The sequence below is a fragment of the Orcinus orca genome, chromosome 20 (assembly GCF_937001465.1).
Source record: "Orcinus orca chromosome 20, mOrcOrc1.1, whole genome shotgun sequence".
NCBI lineage: Eukaryota > Metazoa > Chordata > Mammalia > Artiodactyla > Delphinidae > Orcinus > Orcinus orca.
This window is the reverse complement of record NC_064578.1, coordinates 7636538-7656249: the sequence shown is the minus strand read 5'-3', so window position 1 is coordinate 7656249 and position 19712 is coordinate 7636538. Positions and strand designations below refer to the sequence as shown.

General features: G+C 42.4%; 1 protein-coding gene across 2 annotated transcripts in view; it reads right to left on the bottom strand.

Moving 5' to 3' along the window:
• CDYL2 (chromodomain Y like 2) overlaps positions 1–19712 on the bottom strand; it is a 188799-nt gene that overhangs the window by 58877 nt on the left and 110210 nt on the right. For both annotated transcript variants that reach the window (XM_033406429.2, XM_004280119.3), the window contains exon 2: positions 3551–4139. In XM_033406429.2, the coding sequence (XP_033262320.1) occupies positions 3551–4139 (589 nt within the window). The remainder of the gene's footprint in view (positions 1–3550; positions 4140–19712) is intronic.

The following is a 19712-nucleotide window of genomic DNA, read 5'->3' as shown; positions in this document are numbered from 1 at the left end:
GAGAGAGAGGGATGCCTGGTAGACAGTGCATTTGCAAGAAGGAGAAATTATATCAGGTTTTAAATGTTTAAAGGACTAAATCACACTCCCACTTACAAGCTTAAAGCCGAAGGAGTAACTCGATCTACCAACAAAGGATGGGATCTATGAACCACCCATCACTTACAACCAAACGCTTATGCGGGAACTACTGTATATATCATGGCAGTTAAAATTCAGCATTTAAAAGACACAATCCACACCCTGCCCCCTGAGATTCATTTGACTGGGGTAGAGCCCAATTTTAACAAGCTCCCGAAGGGATACTGAGGCAGATGGTACCCGGACCACAGAGCCATTTGTCATTATGGGAGAAGAATCAGAAGCAAAAGCGGCACTGAGTCGCTGCACGCGCTTCACAAACATTGCTGGAGAAAATGCTGTCTGAAACCAAAGCACCACCCGCTGGAGCCCCAATTTAGCACCTGTTCCCACAGCTCAGATCGGGGAAGTCAGCAGTAAATGAGTAACGTGTTACATAAGTTGCTTTTCTGTATGCAGAACCTTAATTCACCAAAGAGGAGTTGAAATCATATAAAAAGCAACAGCCCACCCCCAAAACAAATGCTGGGAAAGCGTAGCCAGGATCTCCCCGTCCCCCTCTGCAAGGCAAAGATGAGGCCCCCTCCATGCTGAAAACCCTGCTACCTCACCCTTGTGCCACTGGGATCTGGATCCTTGGGGGCAGTGGTCAGAGAAGGTGGGGCTGGGGAGGGGGGGTAGGAAAACATTCAGGGTCTGCATGGGCATGGACACTGGCCGCATCAAGGCTTCCCTCGGCCTGAAAACATAAGTGGAGTCATGCTGTGCTTGACTATGCCGCTGACCCCTGGCTGGCAAGTTCTGGAACGACACAACCCCCTCTGTCTTGGGTCTTCTCCAAGAACCCCAAACCTTTCTCTCCTCTCTCTCTCTCTCTCTCTCTGGCAAGGATTCTCAGTCTTTTCCTCTTCCCAGTTACTCCAAGACCTGGATATCATGCTATTTCTAACTAGAGTGTTAAAAGCTGACCAGGGCTGGGGCATTTATCACCCCAGTGACCACAGAAGATGTCACGCAGATACGGAAAGGCATACCATCTACGTAACGTATGTGTTACTCCTTCCAGTCAGTCAGCCTCAGGAGTCTTCTCAACAATGACCCAGAGACACCAACTCTCAACCTAGCAGAGCGCAGACTGTAAGTTTCAGAGGGTGCAGTCCTTACCTATCTTTTTATTACTTTACTCCAAGCACCTCGCGTGGTGATTAACTCTCAGGAAGAACAAAAGAAGTACTGAATTGACTTAAATTGACACCTGATGTGAAACGTAATTATCACCCCATTTTGCCACAAAGCAGGTCCCCAAATGCATGAGAGCCACCTAGGGCGCTTGTTAAAAACCCATCTTCTGGGCTCCACCCCAGACTTAGTAAATCAGATTCTACAGGATTTGCATTTTAACAAAGCGCCAAGGAATCTGACACACAAGAATTTGAGAACCACTGCCTTAGGCTTATGAGAACCTCAAGGACACCAACATTGTGGGATGCGATTAAACAAAAGGGCGCTTTGGGAACACCCAAAACCAAACAAAAGAGAGGCAGGTGGCTTCCTCCCCTCTGTCCAGGCATGGGCCCGAGTGAAGTAGAGAACATTCAACATCGGGGAAAAAATGAGGCCAAGAAGAGATCAAAGACAAGAAAGACCTGGGGAAGCACTCGAGGTTAACAAGGCCACCACTGAGGCCAGCAGGCTCATTCTCATCTGTTTCCCCGGGTCATGGGGAACCATGCTCCATCACCAGATCGTGAACCGGGCGGTATCGATGAGGCCCAAGGACAGGTTGCGCACAGCTAGCAGCCCTGCCCCGCTCTGGAAAAGGGCATGGAAGGAGAAGCATGCCTTCACTGAAACTTCTCTACAGGTCTGCCTTCTGTCTCAGCCCTGCAGTGTGGCAGCTAGAGTCAGCACGCTTCCCCGCCCACGTTCCCATCCCCCCACTCTCAGGGCAGCCACATCTTGAGCAGAGTAGAGGGCTGCTCCCGGCCGGGGTGCCAGCAATCACACCCAAGTTCCCTGAGCCTGCACCCAAGGAGCCTCACAAGCCCCCCTTCCAGAGACAGGGAATCCCTCCGTTGCTGTCACAGGAACGCCAAACACCAGTGTTTGTGCCAGGACTCATTTACACAAGCCCACTCCTCCCCAAGAGATGGATTTTTAAAACAAACAGCTTTTCCGTATGTTAGCAGGCAGCGTCATGTCAGCATCAGGGATCCCCAGACGGAAACATGAGTCAGTCTGGGGCAGAGACTGCTAAATAAATCCTGTTTGGGTGAAATTCCTCTCTCTGGAGAAAGAGGAACCTCAAAGCGGATCGCTCAGATTCCCTGGCAAGAATACCTAAAGACGCCACGTTCTCCCCAGCCGGGCACGCCCTGAGCACCCTGAACTCTGAAATCATCACCCCTCTAACGTGCATCTGCCTCTGTCACCCCATCCTTCCGGAAACTCTCCCAACCCGTCCCACCTGCGTCCCGGCACCCCTATTCCCACACGCACTCTGGTTCCATCCAGGGCATCGGGTGGCCCTACTCTGTTGGGCATGGGTTGTCCACACTCGAGCAGGATTTCCTGACATCCCAAGGCTTAGAGTTCTGGCAGCTAAAGAGACAAATGCACCACGTGGACACACGGGTACCTGAGAAATGAAGGAACACAGGTAACAGGTGCAGACGGCTCACCTGGGAGACTCAGCCACTGAGCACTCTGTTGAGGAGATGTCAGATTTGGGAGCTTGAATTACCTGGGTCATCGCCTCCTCTTTCCTTAATTTTGCTTGTGGGGACTTGGTCAGAGGGAGGGATTCCTGAATCTTTGCTGTGTTGCTTGCGGGAGGTGGCAAGAAGGTACAAAGCAAAAGAACTGGCCTAGGAGGGGGTCGGGGCAGCATTTAGGACCTAACACAGACATGGGGCCAGATCATGCATGTTAGCGAGAGATGAGAGGCAGGAGGCTCCAGCTTAAGGACCAGTTGGGAGAATTCCAAGTCCAAACTGCGAAGCAGCAGAGCCTGGGCCAGACCTCGCCTCTCCGGGCTACAGCGCTGAGGGCAGGAGACTGCAAGCAAGGGCTCTGGGAGGTGCATGCGGCCTCCGAAAGGCACTGGTCCTGTGGGGACATGAGTCTCGGGTCCTGATGGGTGAAGACTCTGAGCCGCCCTCAGAGCAGGGGCTCCAGAGCGGTTACCATGGCTTCGGGTGCCTTTAAGCACAACCAGGGATTTCCGACGCAGGACAAGCCTTGGCTGGAGCATCAGTGGCTGGGCCCCGGCCCCGGCCCCGCCCCCGCCCCGCCCGCCACGCATAGGTGTCTGTAACCAGTGCAGGCACGTGAGCGAGCCCACAGTGCCCTAGGTGAAAGAGACAAAGGAACAATTACTGCCTGGCTGAGGGTCAGGGCCGGGGTGGGGGCAGTGTGTTTCCCTAGGCTGCCCGCAAAGCCCCATCCGAGAGGAAGACCAGCCACGTACCGAGTCCGTTCTCCGCCAGCGCCGCGGGGCTCACGTGGCAGTCGCCCAGGTCCTGCTCACCCACGTCATTCAAATCCAAGCCGGGCTGGTGGGACCCGTTTCCAAAATGCCTCTCTTCCTTCTCGGAGCCGGCGTCCCCGTTTTCCATCCCATTCTGCGCCTTTTTCAGGGGCATTATTTGCAAGCCACTGGGGGTAGTCCTGTAAGACACCGTCTTGGTGGCCCTGTCCCCGCCTGCAGGGGGCTTGGCCGGATACCCTTTTTTCGGCTTGGACAGGGAAGGGTTGATCCGCTTCCGTTTATGGGAAGTCCCTTTGCTCCTGCCGGATTCCGAGGGTCTGTGGGACAGTTTCTCGACCGAGGGGCCTCGGCCGTCCCGCAGAAGCTTGGAGGCGCCGGACTGCTTCCCCGACTTGAGCCTCTTGTCCTTGGCCAGGTGCAGCCCGTTGAACTCATCAATGAACTCCTCGCAGTGCAGCAGGTGGTGCTCGGGCTCCCACGTGTCCTCCGTGCTCCCGTAGCCTTTCCACCGGATCAGATACTCCCATTTTCCCTTCTTGTTCTTCCTCTTGTCTACAATCCTTTCAACCTGGGATGCAAGAGGAGAATCAGGAAACAGAGATAGAAGAAAAAAAAAATTAGTCCCAGAACACAAGAACAACGCAGAGCCCTCGGGATAGATGCATCCGCCCTGGCCATGGGGCGAGCTGCTCCCGAGGCAGGAAGCTGACCCTCCCAGGAGTCTTCAAGAAGGCTGGTTTATTTTAGGACATCGCTGAAGGAAACTGGCGGTGAACAACAACCATCGTTGTTTCCCATGACAACTGCACGATGCCACACCTGCCTGGCTGCATCGACCTGTCCATCCAAGGCTTACTCTTACTCGAAATCGCATTGCAAGCGTTCACTGAAGATCTATATTCTTTTCATTGCACCAAAGTCGAATCAGACTTTTAAAGACCAATTTGGTGTGCGTTTTTCACCGTTACTCATAATAATAAGTAACACTGAGCATTTACATCATAGGCACTCTTCTAAATGTATCCTTACTTACAATGATACTAACGATTAGTAATATTCGCTGGGCATGTGTGAGGCAGACGCTACTAAATGCTGGCCATGGATGGTCCCATTTCATTTTCTCCAGACAACAACCCGATGCAGTAGGTGTTCTTCCTATCCGCACTTTACAGAGAGGGAAGTGGGGCTGAGAGATTGTCTCTCAACCAAGCTCCAAGCTGGTAAAAGCAGAGCTGGGATTTGAACCACTCTCACCCCGAGTTTTTTTTCTTAACCATCAGGCCATACCAACTCTCTCTCAACTATAAAAATCTTCCATATTGGCCAAAACTGACTCGAATCAATGAAGCCCAATATCCCCCTATTCGGCTCCCCCAGCTGCAACACAGGGGGTACAGGTACGAGGTAAGGTGATGGGTGACATTTTTTGAGCGCCTATTATGTACCTTGCATAACCCCACAGGGTGTACCTTATTAATGCTCCGATTTGATAGATGAGGGATTAAGTATGACACAAGCTGCCTACGATGCAGGGCTAAGAGGTGGTAGAGGTAGATCTGAGCATATATCTGCTTTTCGAGCCATGGAACTCCTGTCTATGTACCTTCAAAAGTAAGTAAATCTCTCATCTTCAACAAGACATGGAAAAACACACTTAGAGAATGCCAGTCCGAAGGCTAATAACTGGTGAATCGGGGTGAAGGGTGAGTGAGGCTTCACTCATTATTCTCTCAACTTTGCTACACATGTGAAATTTTTAATGAAAAAAACTGACAGAAAATTTCCAGTGCTCTACCCAAAAAAGAGCTAAATTTCAATGAAAAAGTAAACAATTATATTCAAAAGTTTACTATATTTTAATGTCAAGATAATATACTTTTCTAGAATGGAATTCGACCCAGTGAAATGAAGTAATAAGTGAGGAATATGCCCTCAAAACTCATGGAAAAAAAACCAATATGAGAGGGGAGAAGCAGTTACAGTTATAGTTGATAATTGTTAAAGATGGGTAATAGGTAAATGTGGGTTCATTATACAACTGTTTATGCCTGCATGTTGGAATTTTTATGTGTCTAAATTTTTCCATAATAAAAATTTTTGAAAAGTGAGATTATCTCCCAATGATCCATATACAACAGAAGCTATGCAAAATAATTAAACGACTTCCATTGCTTTGCACTTAATAAATGTCTAAACAGCTAGGCCATATTGCCTCTTTATAATACTGCTTCTTCACAGACAATTTAAATTGTTTCCTTAATTGATCCGTCTGAAATCAAATTGGCCTATTTCTATGAAAATTTCTTTCCTTATAAAATGCTCTGTAAACATCTGTTTTAGATTTATTACATAATTTTTAGATGTATCACACAAACTCTATAATAGCTTGAAAAAGTAAAATCATGCCAAACGAATCCAACTTCCAATCTCTGAATCAAGGAATGGGACTAGCTGGGTATTCATTTGTGATAATGCTGCAGAAAAGTCAAGAGGAGGCTCTGGAGGAGCCTGCAGCTTTGCACATTTGTAGGACTTTGAAGGGGGAAACCCTCTGCAAGTTAACAGAGGGAGGAAAGTGAACAAGCAACATGGCACTGCTGGAAATAGCAGCATCCCTGAGAAGACCAACCTAGGAGTGTCAGGAGGAAGCCCAGAAATGTCTAAGGGCTATGAGGTACGGGATGCGTGTTGGCACGGAGGTCTCCAGCTTCAGAAAGCATGTGCTTGGCTCCCAGAATGGAGAACCTTCTTCCCCAGAATAAAGCAGAAAACCATGTTAGACAAACAGCCCACACAGTGATAGGTGGGTAGGTGGATGGAAGGGTAGATGCATGGATGGATGGATGGAAACATGGATGGTTGAATGGATGAATGAACAGATGGCTGGAGAGTGGAAAACCAGCTCCTCCCCCAGTGTGGCCCCAAGGAGCCATGTAGACACTCCACGTGTTCCTGGGCAAGTTACTAAACCTCAGATGACTCACCTAACAAGGGGGAAATAACAGCACCTACCTCGTAGGGTGATAGTGGAGGATATACAAATAAGGAGATTAGCATTCCAGAGTAAAGGTCACTGAATCTTGCATACCCTCCTGTGAATGCAAACCTGGTATCTAAAGATACTGTGTCTCCACCCTGCAGAGCGTGAGCCCCTGAGGACACTCAACTCCTCCCCGGGAAGAAGACAGGGTCGAGTCCACCTACTTAGATAAGTCCTTCCAAGTGCGGGAGGCGGCTGTGCAGAGGAGGGCTGCTCGAGAAGCTTCGGCAGTCAGCAAGGGTGTCTACATGGCTACCTGGGGCCGCACTGGGGGAGGAGCTCCTAGTTACTGGAGGATTGAGTCACAAGTGGCTTTATGAGGGACAGAAAGGCCATTGCTTCCACCTCCGGTACCAACCAGAAAGCCACTGGGTGGCTTGACAGTCATTTCTACTTAAATTAACCCAATATCAACAATGAACAGTATTAACAGGATTATTAACGGCCTGACATGCAGGGGGAAAACTACTGGCTCTTCCACTTTCTATTCACATGACCCTGGGCAAGTTGCCCAGCCTCTCTGGGACTCAATGTCCCCATCTGTCAAACAGAAATAGTAATAATAATAATAATAGCGGCTTCCTGCAAGGTTGCTGGAATAAGGAATAAGGTGTGATTGAGAAAGTAAAGTGCCTTGAACACCACAAAGCACTACGAGGACATGAGTGGAATTGCTCTCAGAAATATAAAGCTTCAGGTGACAAAAGTGATTTTATATACATGATTTCTTCTACCGTTTAAACCTTTTATAAAAAATGGGTTTTTTCAGTTTCAGAAAAACAACTGCTTTTTCTGAAAGATGAAAATGCCCACAAGGAGCTCAGAGGAGAGCTGGCTCCCAAACACCCCAGCAGACTTTGAATGCGCCATCTCCTGGGGCCTGATCTCCTTCTTTACATCCCTGCACAGGTTTTCTGACCCTCTTTTCCTCTTCTTCTCGGGAGATCCTCAAATAGAACCAGAACTCTAGTCTGTTCTGTTGATAACAAAAGCCTACATTATTTAGGACTTGAATGTTAAATGACTGCAACGTTCTCTGTCTGGAAATCCTGTCTTTCCCTTAAGCTCCCCCCAACCTCCGCCACTGTCCTCAACTCCTCACACCTGTTGAAAACAGAGACCTGGGCCCCCAGGTGCTAGCAGCTCTGCTCTTGATGCCCCGCACCCACGCTACCTGCACAGGCCTTGTGCACTACCTGAGGCTCAGGCCCTCCATATGGAAACAATGGTCAATTCCCTTCTCCTGTAGTTACCTAGGAATGCGTGAATGATATTAAAAAAGCATGTGCTCACACACCTGCCACCTTCTCTATTCAAAGGTAAGCCATCTGAGGCCCTGAACGATTCCTTTGAGTTCAACCAAATCATTCATTAACATGTTCTCTCTGTGATCCCCGCTAACACAAGATGCGACTCTACTGCAGGTGGGGGCAGGGAAATTGAGGCAATTATTATCAGCGCCACGATGACAGGTGGATGGCTGTCTCGTTAGGAATGAGGATGACGACAGTCACCTTTAGTGGTACATGCTAAGTTCCAGGAACTGTGTTAAGAACTCATAAGCTGTCCACTGGGCAGTATTCTCAGCACGGTCAGGTGAGGAAGTTGAGACTCAGAGAAGTTAGGTAAGTTTCCCTCCATCACACAGTCAGTAGGTGGTTAGCCAAGACTGGAACCCTAGTTCGTCTGACTCCTCGGCCCAAGTTCTTGGCCACCTGGCTACACCTCACCAGTGGGAAGCCACCAGAACCAGGCAAGCAAGGTGCCAAGCATGTGGCCCACAAGCACTGAAGAAGGAGACGGCTTCGTGAAGTCCTGCGTCCAACACTGTCATGTGTGTCCGTACACAAGGCACCGCAGGCCATGGTGAACCCACAGACCGCCAGCGTGGCACCCACAGGCTGGTGGGGACACAGCGCTTGAATGAGGGTGCACGAAGTCACAGGTGATAACAATTATGAAAAGGGCTCTGACAGTGAAGAGAAAGGGGCTGTGGGAAAGAATGGCTACTTCAAATTGGATGGACAGGGAGGTTCCTCTGAGAAGGAACGGGGCCTTCGGAGATGGAGAAAATTTGGACCAGTGAGAGGCCTTTCCAGGCAGCAGGACAGCCTCCTCAGCTGTTGACTGGCAGGTGACCCAATAACACCACCACCACCTAACATTCACTCAGCATTTACCAAATGCCAGCCACTGTCTTATGTGATCCCTACACAGTAATGTAATATTATACATGTTAACTCATTTAATCTTCAAAATACCTGAACGAGGTAGGTCACTTTATTCTCTTTTTGACAAAGGACAAAGCTGAGGCGCCCAGGGATTAAGGACCTTGGCCAAGACCCCACCTCTGACAAGCAGCAGAGAGTTAAGACTTGGTTTGATGCATCCTGGCTCCAGACCCCATGCTTTCAAGGATGACACCATTTCCACTCCCCACTCTTGTTCAGTGAGCCCAACCTGACTGAGGCTGATGGCATACGTGCAACTTCTGATGCTCCCCCCAACTCCTGCCGGGTCACAGAAAACCTACAGCATCTTTACATGGCTTGAAAGTGGCCTCTCAAAGAAAACTCTAATTCAAAAAGATACATGCACCCCAATATTCATAGCTGCACTATTTACAATAGCCAAGACATGGAAACAAATGTCCATCAACAGATGAATGGATAAAGAAGATGTGGTGTATATATATATATATATATATATATATATATATATATATGTTGGTATATAATATATACAATGGAATATTACTCAGCCATAAAAAATGAAATAATGCCATTTGCAGCAACATGGATGGACTTCACCTATCATACTAAGCGAAGTAAGTCACACAGAGAAAGACAAATATCATATGGTATCACCTATATGTGGAATCTAAAAACTATAACACAAATGAACTTATTTAGAAAACGGAAACAGACTCAGACATAAAAAACAAACTTACGGTTACCAAAGGGGAAAGGGGAGGGAGGGATAAATTAGGGGTCTGGCATTAGCAGATACATACCACTATTTATAAAATAGATAAACAACAAGGTCCGACTATATAGCACAAGGAACTACATTCAATATCTTGTAATAACCTATAATGGAAAAGAATCTGAAAAAGAATAGAGATATATATATGTATGTATAACTGAATCACTTTGTTGTACACCTGAAACTAACACAACATTGTAAATCAACTATACTTCAATTTTTAAAAAAAGTAGCCTCCTGAGCTTGACTCTCCTGGGGTCTCCCAGCATGCCATGTGGGCCTCCCTCCCCTCCTGCTCCAATTCTCCATCAGTTCAAAGGAAAAAAGACTAATCATCAGTCATATTCCCTATCCCAAGCTTCCCATCAAACCAAAAGAGTATATAAAATGACAATAGCTCGGGAATCCAGGATCATCAACGAAGATTTTCCAGACGCTGGAAGGAAGGTCCCTCACGCCAGATGGCGTTGGATGAGAAACTTTGGGTTACTAGTACATGTCTTAACCTCTGAATGCGAAGAACAAGGCCAAAAAGGAATAAAGGAAGATGATGTCCACAACTGCTGTCTACCCACACATACACCAGAGCAGTCATCCTTGGACATTCCTCAGATTCTGGACCTCAAACCCCACACCCACAAGGACCTCTCTTTCTACATCCTTTCAACATCCTGGGACAGCTTCCTTGGACGTAGAGAGGCACAGGCTCCCATCTTTACGACTTGGGGTATGAAGTCCTCAGGAAGAGTAAAGACGGGACAAGTTCTGGGGACAACCAGGTATGGACTGTTTCAGGTCTAGAAGATGGTGGTTGCTTCAGATTATCTAGTCAAAGAAGAAGGCAGTAAGAAGACGTGGCACGTCCCACTCAGTCCAGCCAAACTACAGTATACTAAGGATATAGCTGCAGACCAAGAAATTCGGCTCAGAGCCATGCAATTCAAGCTAGCATCGGGTGAGGGACAGAATGGGGAACACAGCAGCATCCAAGTGAGGAGGGGACCAAGAGGAACTCCCACACCCACTCTGTTGGAAAACACTAAACCAGAGAGACTTCTGTTTGATCAAGAGCACACAGACAAAAACTGGTAACTTATTTATAAAAACTTCTAAAACAGAGCAGAAGCAAGAATTACAGTCCTGCAGCCTGTGGAACAAAAACCACATTCACAGAAAGACAGACAAGATGAAAAGGCAGAGGGCTATGTACCAGATGAAGGAACAAGATAAAACCCCAGAAAACAACTAAATGAAGTGGAGATAGGCAACCTTCCAGAAAAAGAATTCAGAATAATAATAGTGAAGATGATCCAGGACCTCGGAAAAAGAATGGAGGCAAAGATCGAGAAGATGCAAGAAATGTTTAACAAAGACCTAGAAGAATTAAAGGACAAACACCTAGACGAATTAAAGAACAAACAGAGATGAACAATTCAATAACTGAAATGAAAAATACACTAGAAGGAAGCAATAGCAGAATAACTGAGGCAGAAGAATGGATAAGTGACCTGGAAGACAGAATAGTGGAATTCACTGCTGCGGAACAGAATAAAGAAAAACGAATGAAAGGAAATGAAGACAGCCTAAGAGACCTCTGGGACAACATTAAATGCAACAACATTCGCATTATAGGGGTCCCAGCAGGAGAAGAGAGAGAGAAAGGACCAGAGAAAATATCTGAAGAGATTATAGTTGAAAACTTCCCTAACATGGGAGAGGAAATAGCCACCCAAGTCCAGGAAGCACAGAGAGTCCCAGGCAGGATAAACCCAAGGAGAAACACGCCGAGACAAATAGTAATCAAATTGACAAAAATTAAAGACAAAGAAAAATTATTGAAAGCAGCAAGGGAAAAAGACAAATAACATACAAGGGAACTCCCATAAGATTAACAGCTGATTTCTCAGCAGAAACTCTACAAGCCAAAAGGGAGTGGCATGATATATTTAAAGTGATGAAAGGGAAGAACCTACAACCAGTATTACTTTACCCGGCAAGGGTCTCATTCAGATTCGATGGAGAAATCAAAAGCTTTACAGACAAACAAAAGCTAAAAGAATTCAGCACCACCAAACCAGCTTTACAACAAGTGCTAAAGGAACTTCTCTAAGTGGGAAACACAAGAGAAGAAAAGGAGCTACAAAAACAAACCTGTAACAATTAAGAAAATGGTAATAGTAACATACATTTTGATAATTACCTTAAACATGAATGGATTAAATGCTCCAAGCAAAAGACACAGGCTCAGTGAATGGATACAAAAACAAGACCCATATATATGCTGTCTACAAGAGACCCACTCCAGACCTAGGGACACATACAGACTGAAAGTGAGGGGATGGAAAAAGATACTCCATGCCAATGGAAATCAAAAGAAAGCCAGAGTAGCAATACTCATATTAGATAAAATAGACTTTAAAATAAAGAATGTTACAACAGACAAGGAAGGACACTACATAGTGATCAAGGGATCAATCCAATAAGAAGGTTTAACAATTATAAATATATATGCACCCAACATAGGAGCACCTCAATACATAAGGCAACTGCTAACAGCTATAAAAGAGGAAACTGACAGTAACACAATAATAGTGGGGGGACTTTAACACCTCCCTTACACCAATGGACAGATCATCCAAACAGAAAATTAATAATGAAACACAAGCTTTAAATGACACAATACACCAGATAGATTTAATTGATATTTATAGGACATTCTGTCCAAAAACAGCAGATTACTTTCTTCTCAAGTGCACATGGAATATTCTCCAGGATAAATCACATCTTGGGTCACAAATCAAGCCTCAGTAAATTTTTAAAAATTGCAATCATACCAAGCATCTTTTCTGACCACAAGGCTATGAGATTAGAAATCAATTACAGGGGAAAAAAACCCCTAAAAAACACAAACACATGGCGGCTAAACAATACGTTACTAAATAACCAAGAGATCACTGAAGAAATCAAAAAGAAAATCAAAAAACACCTAGAGACAGATGACAACAAAAACACGATGATCCAAAGCCTATGGGATGCAGCAAAAGCAGTTTTAAGAGGGAAGTTTATAGCAATACAAGCCTACCTCAAGAAACAAGAAAAATCTCAAATAAACGATCTAACCTTACACCTAATGGAACTAGAGAAAGAAGAACAAACAAAACCCAAAGTTAGTAGAAAGAAAGAAATCATAAAGATCAGAGGAGAAATAAATGAAATAGAAACAAAGAAAACAACAGTAAAGATCAACAAAACTAAAAGCTGGTTCTTTCAGAAGATAAAAAAAATTGGTAAACCATTAGCCAGACTCATCAAGAAGAAGAGGGAGAGGACTCAAATCAATAAAATTAGAAATGGAAAAAAAAAAACCTTCTAAAATACATCAGAACAAGATCATAAGTAAAAATTCTCTGTAATATCCTACTAAGAAAAGTACTACTATACATTTTTGGATAGCATTTGTGTCATGTTTTCAAAGACTACAGAAAATATGGCCTCTGTTTTTAAAAGATAGAGAGAGGAAAAAAAGATAAATGATGAAATGAAATAAACAGGTTGAGTAGGGAACTGAATTGAAAGTAGACCCATTTATATAAGAAAGGATGTAAGGAAACCAAAGGGAGAAAAAGAAAAAAAGAAAAAACACAGGCAAAGAAATAAAATTCCCATTGGAACCAGGAAAGGACAGAGCCAACATGCACAAAATGACATCAGTGATGTATATGACATACTTGAAGAGCTCTCCAAGAATGCAGAAGAAAAGGACACAAAGATTTTTAAAGAAAACATTAAGGAAAATGAGTGTAGGCATCCAGGAGGGTTAACAGGGACCCAAGCAATGTAAGTCTGACAAAGGGAAAAAAATCAAAATGGGACAAGAACATTAATAAAGCATAACAGAAGAGATCTCTGTACCTTGAGTCTGTAGGTCAAAAAAAGATCTCTGATGGCGGACGCAAAGGTTGAGGATAAATCAACTTTATTTCTATTCTTACAAAACTTAATTTCAAAAAATTAAACTCCCTACCTCACACCCCAACCTTCCCCCATCCAAAATAGTACAGAAGTTGAAAACATAAATATTGTAAACTTAAGAATTCTAAAACCAGTCAAGTGGACCTTCAGTTGGGAAGGAAGAAGACATTTCGTTGGTTAAAGGACAAAACATAAACTAACCCATTAAAAAAGTGAGCCTGGAGGATCTCATAATGCCAGAAAATAAGAAATGTTCAACCAATCAACCCCAAATGATGGCAGTGGAATGCCAAAGGAGACAACTGGAAGAGGTCCCAGTGGCCAAAGCTGGAATAATTTGAATAATAAATAGGTTATACATGTATAACCTAAAGAATAAAATAAATACCCATGAGTTCACCTGATGTAAATAAATGAATTAATTATCAGAAGTTGGCCTGCAGGCCAAATCTGGCCCAGTGTCTGATTCATTGGAACACAGATTCATTGGAACACACCACGCCCATTCATTTATGTATCATCTATGGTGCTTCACGCTATCAGAGTCAGTTGTGTAACAGAGACTGTACGGTCCACAAAGACTAACATATTTGCTGTATGGTCCATTACAGAAAAAGCTTGCTGACTCTGGAATAAATAAACAAATGGGAGAAGGGACAAATATTCCTTAGAGCTGAATTCCAAATAACAAATGTAAAAAGAATAAGGGAAATAGAAAAATCACCATTAGAGCACCACAGTAATAACTGCTACAGACAAGAGCCACAGATGGATGCTAAAACTAGTTGGTAAAACTTTAAAGAGAAAGAGGATATTTGCATAGCCTGAAAATATCTCCCCCGACATATTTATGAACTATCATGGTCGTTTGAACAGATGCCCACCAATCGATCCTCTTCCCTTTAGGAGGTGCAGCTTAATTCCTCTCCCCTTAAGTGACTGGACTTAATGACCCCTTTCTAACAAACAGAGTATGCAAAGGAAAAAAAGAGTACCTGTACGGTGCAGAAACCTGGCCCACACCAGTGATCAAGGTTACATCACCTGCATAAATCGTGTTGCTGGCATGTATACTCTGATCTGATTCACCGAGAAGCACACTTCCCCTTTGTGGTATAATCCCCCAAACCCATAACCTATTGATTACACATCAGACAAACCCAAATTGAAGGACAGTCTACAAAATACTTGACCAGTACACTGGAAAAGTATCAAGTCACAAAATACAAGGAGACCAAGATGTGGCCTTAGATTGGAGGTGACTGAGGAAAAGCAGTAACTAAATGCAATGTGGTATCCTGGACTGGATCCTGAAACAGAAAAGGATGTTCGTGGAAACACTGGTGAAATCCTAATAAAGTATGTAGGTTAGTTTACAGAGTAGCACCAATGTTAATTTCTTAGTTTTTATAAATGTACACGGTGTAAGATGTAAATAATCATGAAAACTGGCTAAGCGGTATATGGAAACTTTGTACTATATAACTCTTCTGAAAATACATAATTATTTCAAGTTTTTTTTAACATACAATTGCAGGTTACGCAAAAACTTAAAAAAAAGCATGTGAATAATGGGAACAGCAATCATAAAACCTAACAGTTCCAGGTACTCATTATATACTTATTCGCTTAGTAATAAAAAATAAGAGAAAGAACAAAAATATATCAGGCAGGATCAAATTTTGTAAAGAATATCAAAGTAAAATTTGAGGAGCAAAAATGCATTGAATAGGAAAGGAAATTTTTTAATTAAAAAATACTCACTAAATACATAATAGTTATGAACTTTTCTGTATCAAATAACAGACTCAAAAGTAACTTTTAAAAATTCAACAGAAAATTGGTGGAAACAATTTGAACTGAAGACTTAAACTCAATACTTTCAGACTGAGACACATCAAGCAGATGAAAAATATGGATATAAAGAATCTGACATATAAATATGATGGTTGATCAAGTAAATATTACATATATTTGTATGAACACAAATTTTAACTGCATAATTTGTAAAGAAAATAAACTCTACAAAATTTCAAGAAAATCATCCATGGAACACTTATAAAAATTGATTAAATACGAAAATGTAAGAGGAAAATAATCCCTAATGAATGCAAAAAAAGAGATATTTTACAGACTGTGATTTCTAAATACGTACAATGCTATAATACTAGATAACACAATTTAAAAATAAACCCCAACCACTTATAAATGAACAAACAACCCTAAGTAACCATCAAATAAAGAGCTAAGAAAAAACTGCAATAACATTTTTTCAAAAATCAGAAAGTGAGTATACACACAGTCAAATAGTTGGGAGGCAGAAATAAGGAAGGAAGGAAGAAGTTAAAACATCTACCCTCAGTAAGCAGTAAAAGAAAACAAATACTCTTGGGCAGAAAGAGGAAAGAATAAATATCAAAGCAGAAATTAACAAACTAGAAAATGTAAAAAAGCTGAACTCATTGACATTCAAAAACTGATTTTTGAAATAAAGAGGAAAGATGGCAGAGTAGGCAGCTCCAAGGGTTGGTTTCTCTACAGAAGCAATGAAAAATCAAGCAAAAACGTCAGAATCAACTGTTTTAGAATTCTGGAAAACAAGGTTTGTAGCAACCAAACTGAAGGCTGAATCAAGAAAAACACAGCTCAAAAACAGTAGGAAGCTTTTTGTCACTTTTACTTAGTTTTGCCCCACCCACTCCCCAACTCAGTAGCAGTCTTGAATAAAGCAGCCCATATCCCCAGTACGGAACAACGGTCCTTGGTTCTGGAGGAAGAAAAGCAATCCTTCTCCTCAAAGAACTGTGTTTGTTCTAACTTGTCTAGGGGCTACCTGAGGAATGACATAAGCACTTGTTTTTGTTCTCCTCAAAACTTACTTAGCTTGGAAAATAGCTAGGCAGAGTCATTCTTTGAAAACAATGTATGCAAATGCACAATCTCCTGCCAAATGGGACAAAAGAGTACAAGTGAGAAAAACAATAGACGCACCAAAAGCCTGGGAAGAAAAGATGAAGAGTTTCCTTGGGAAATTCGGGGATTCAGAAAAGCTACATACATGCCCAAGGCAGGATACATGCCCAGAAAAGATGGCCCTAAAACTTTCCCCTCTGGCTGATCTCTAAACTTAGTGCATGCAGGAAGTGAAGACTAAGGCAGACTTGTAAATGCCCTGGCTAAGCACTGAAGGAATGTCCCAACACAGAGCCAATCTGAAAAGCCAGAGGGAGGCTTGCTTGCTTCCTTCCTTCCTTCCTCCCTCCCTCTCTTCCTTCATTTCTATTCTTTACTTCCTTATTTATTTCTCCTCGCATGCAAGGAAATCTGTCACAACCAGCTTAACACAAGACAAAGGAACAGAGAGTTCATAGACCACACATGACAAGGAGTACAGACTTTAAAAAAACAGTTTAGATAAGCCTCTAAACAAACAGCAACAGTCCACAACAAGCAACAAGAACAAACCCTGACAAGGGGGGAAAGTCTAATTTCCAGAGTTACCACATTATAATATTCAAACTGTCCAGTCTTCAATAAGAAATTATGAAACATTCAAAGAAACAAGAAATATGGCCCATTCACAGAAGAAATTAACAGAAATTTCCCCTAAGAAAGGAAAGACATTGGACTTACTAGACAAAGGCTTTGAATTAACGGTCTTAAGTATTCTCAAAGGGCTAGAGAAAACCATGGACAAAGGGTTAAAGTAAGCCAGAACAACAATGTCTCAACAAATAGAAAACATCAATAAAGCAATGAAAATTATGAAAAGGAACAAAAGAAATCTGGGAGACAAAAAGCACAATAACATACATGAAAAATCCACATGAGAGTTTCAATAAAAGATGTGAAAAGGCAGAAGAAAGAATCGGCAAATTTGAAGATAGTTCAATTAAAATTATCCAGTCTGAGAAGCAAGAAGAAAAAAATAAAGGGAAATAAACAGAGCCCAAGAGACCTGTGGGACACTGTCAGGAGTAACAACATACACACATAATAGGCGTTCTGGAAGAAAAGGAAAAAGAGAAAGGGGCAGAAAGACTATTTAAAGAAATAACGGCCAAAATTGTCCAAATTTGATAAAAGATGTAAGTGTACATATTCGAGAAGCTCAACAAACTCAAAATAGGATAAGCTCAAAGAGGTCAACACTGAGATACATTACAATCAAACAACTGAAAGACAAACTCAAAGAGAGGATCTTAAAAGCAGCAAGCAAAACGATTCATCACATACAAGGGATCCTCAATAGGATTAACAGTCAATTTCCAATCAGAAACCATGGAGGCCAGAAGGCAGTGGAATCACACATTTAAAGTGCTAAAAGGGCTTCCCTGGTGGCGCAGTGGTTGAGAGTCCACCTGCCGATGCAGGGGACACAGGTTCGTGCCCCGGTCCGGGAAGATCCCACATGCTGCGGAGCGGCTAGGCCCGTGAGCCATGGCCGCTGACCCTGAGCGTCCGGAGCCTGTGCTCCGCAACGGGAGAGGCCACAACAGTGAGAGGGCCGCGTACCACAAAAAAAAAAAAAAAAAAGAGTGAAAGTGCTAAAAGAAAAAACTGTCAACCAAAAATTTACATCTGAATATACATGCACCGCAATGTTCATAGCAGCATTATTTTCAATTGCCAAGGTATGTAAGCATACCTTGTGCCCATCAGCAGACAAATGGATAAAGAAGATGTGGTATATATATACAGTGGATTATTACTCAGCTGTAAAAAGAATGAAATATTGCCATTTGCAGGAAGATGGATGGACCTAGTGATTATAGTACTAAGTGAAGTAAGTCAGATAGGGAAAGACAAATACATGATATCACTTATATGTGGAATCTAAAAAAATGATACAAATGAACTTATTTACAAAACAGAAATAGACATAGAAAAACTTATGGTTACCAAAAGGGAAAGGGAGGGAGGGATAAATTAGGAGTTTGGGATTAACATATACACATTACCATATATAAAACAGATAAACAACAAGGACCTACTGTATAGCACAGGGAACTATATTCAGTATCTTGAAATAACCTATAATGGAAAAGAATCTGAAAAAGAATATATATATACATATATTGAATAAATAATTGAATCACTTTGCTGTACACCTGAATCACTGTAAATCATTCAATTTTTAAAATTTGGTGAAAAATTCTACATCTGGCAAAACTACCCTTTAAAATTGAAGGAGAAATTATGTTATTCCCAGGTAAAGAGAAACTCAGGTAATAATATTATTAGTAGACTTGCTTTACAGGAAATGCTAAAGGGAGTCCTTTAGGCTGAAATGAAAGGATACAACATAATAACCTGAAGCAACATGAAGATTAAAGAACTCCAGAAATGTTAACCACATAGGTAATATAAAAGCCAGCACTACTGTATTTCTGATGTGCAACTACTTCTGTACATTTCCTATACGACATAAAAGAAAAATGCATAAAGCAATAATTATAAATGTATATTGATGAGTATAGAATATATAAAGATGTAATCCGTGATAATAACAACATAAATGGGGGAAAGGGAAGGGAGGTACATACAAGCAGAGTTTTGTACAATATTGCAGCTGCACTGATATCAATCCAGTAGACTGCTATACACTTAGGATGTTAATGGTAAATCTCAAAAAACCACTAAGAAAATATCTGAAAAATATACAGTAAAGGAAATCAGAAGGGAATCAAAACAGCACATTACAAGAACTGATTTTTGAGGCAAGGCAATAAAACAGATAAATTTTCTGGTAAATCCCACTGAAGGAAAAATAGAGAAAATACAAATAAAATGAATCATAAATGAAATGAGAATATAACAGATGTAAAATAAATGCATATAATACCATGTCTTCTAACATGCTGAAAAGTTTGAAAACAGGTGAAACGCTTACTATGAAATAATATGTGCATTAGCAAAAATGACTCAGAAGATGAAAGTATAAACAGACCAATAACCAGGAAATAAGCAGATACAGTTATTAAAGTTAAACATCTGAACAGAATAACAACTCTAGGAAAAAATGGATAGTTATTAAATAATTTTTTAAGAAAAGGGTCTACCCTATAATAGGTTTACTCAGGAATCTTACCAATGTTGAAGAAATAGGTAATTCCCACAGTACAGAAATGATTTTGGTGCAGA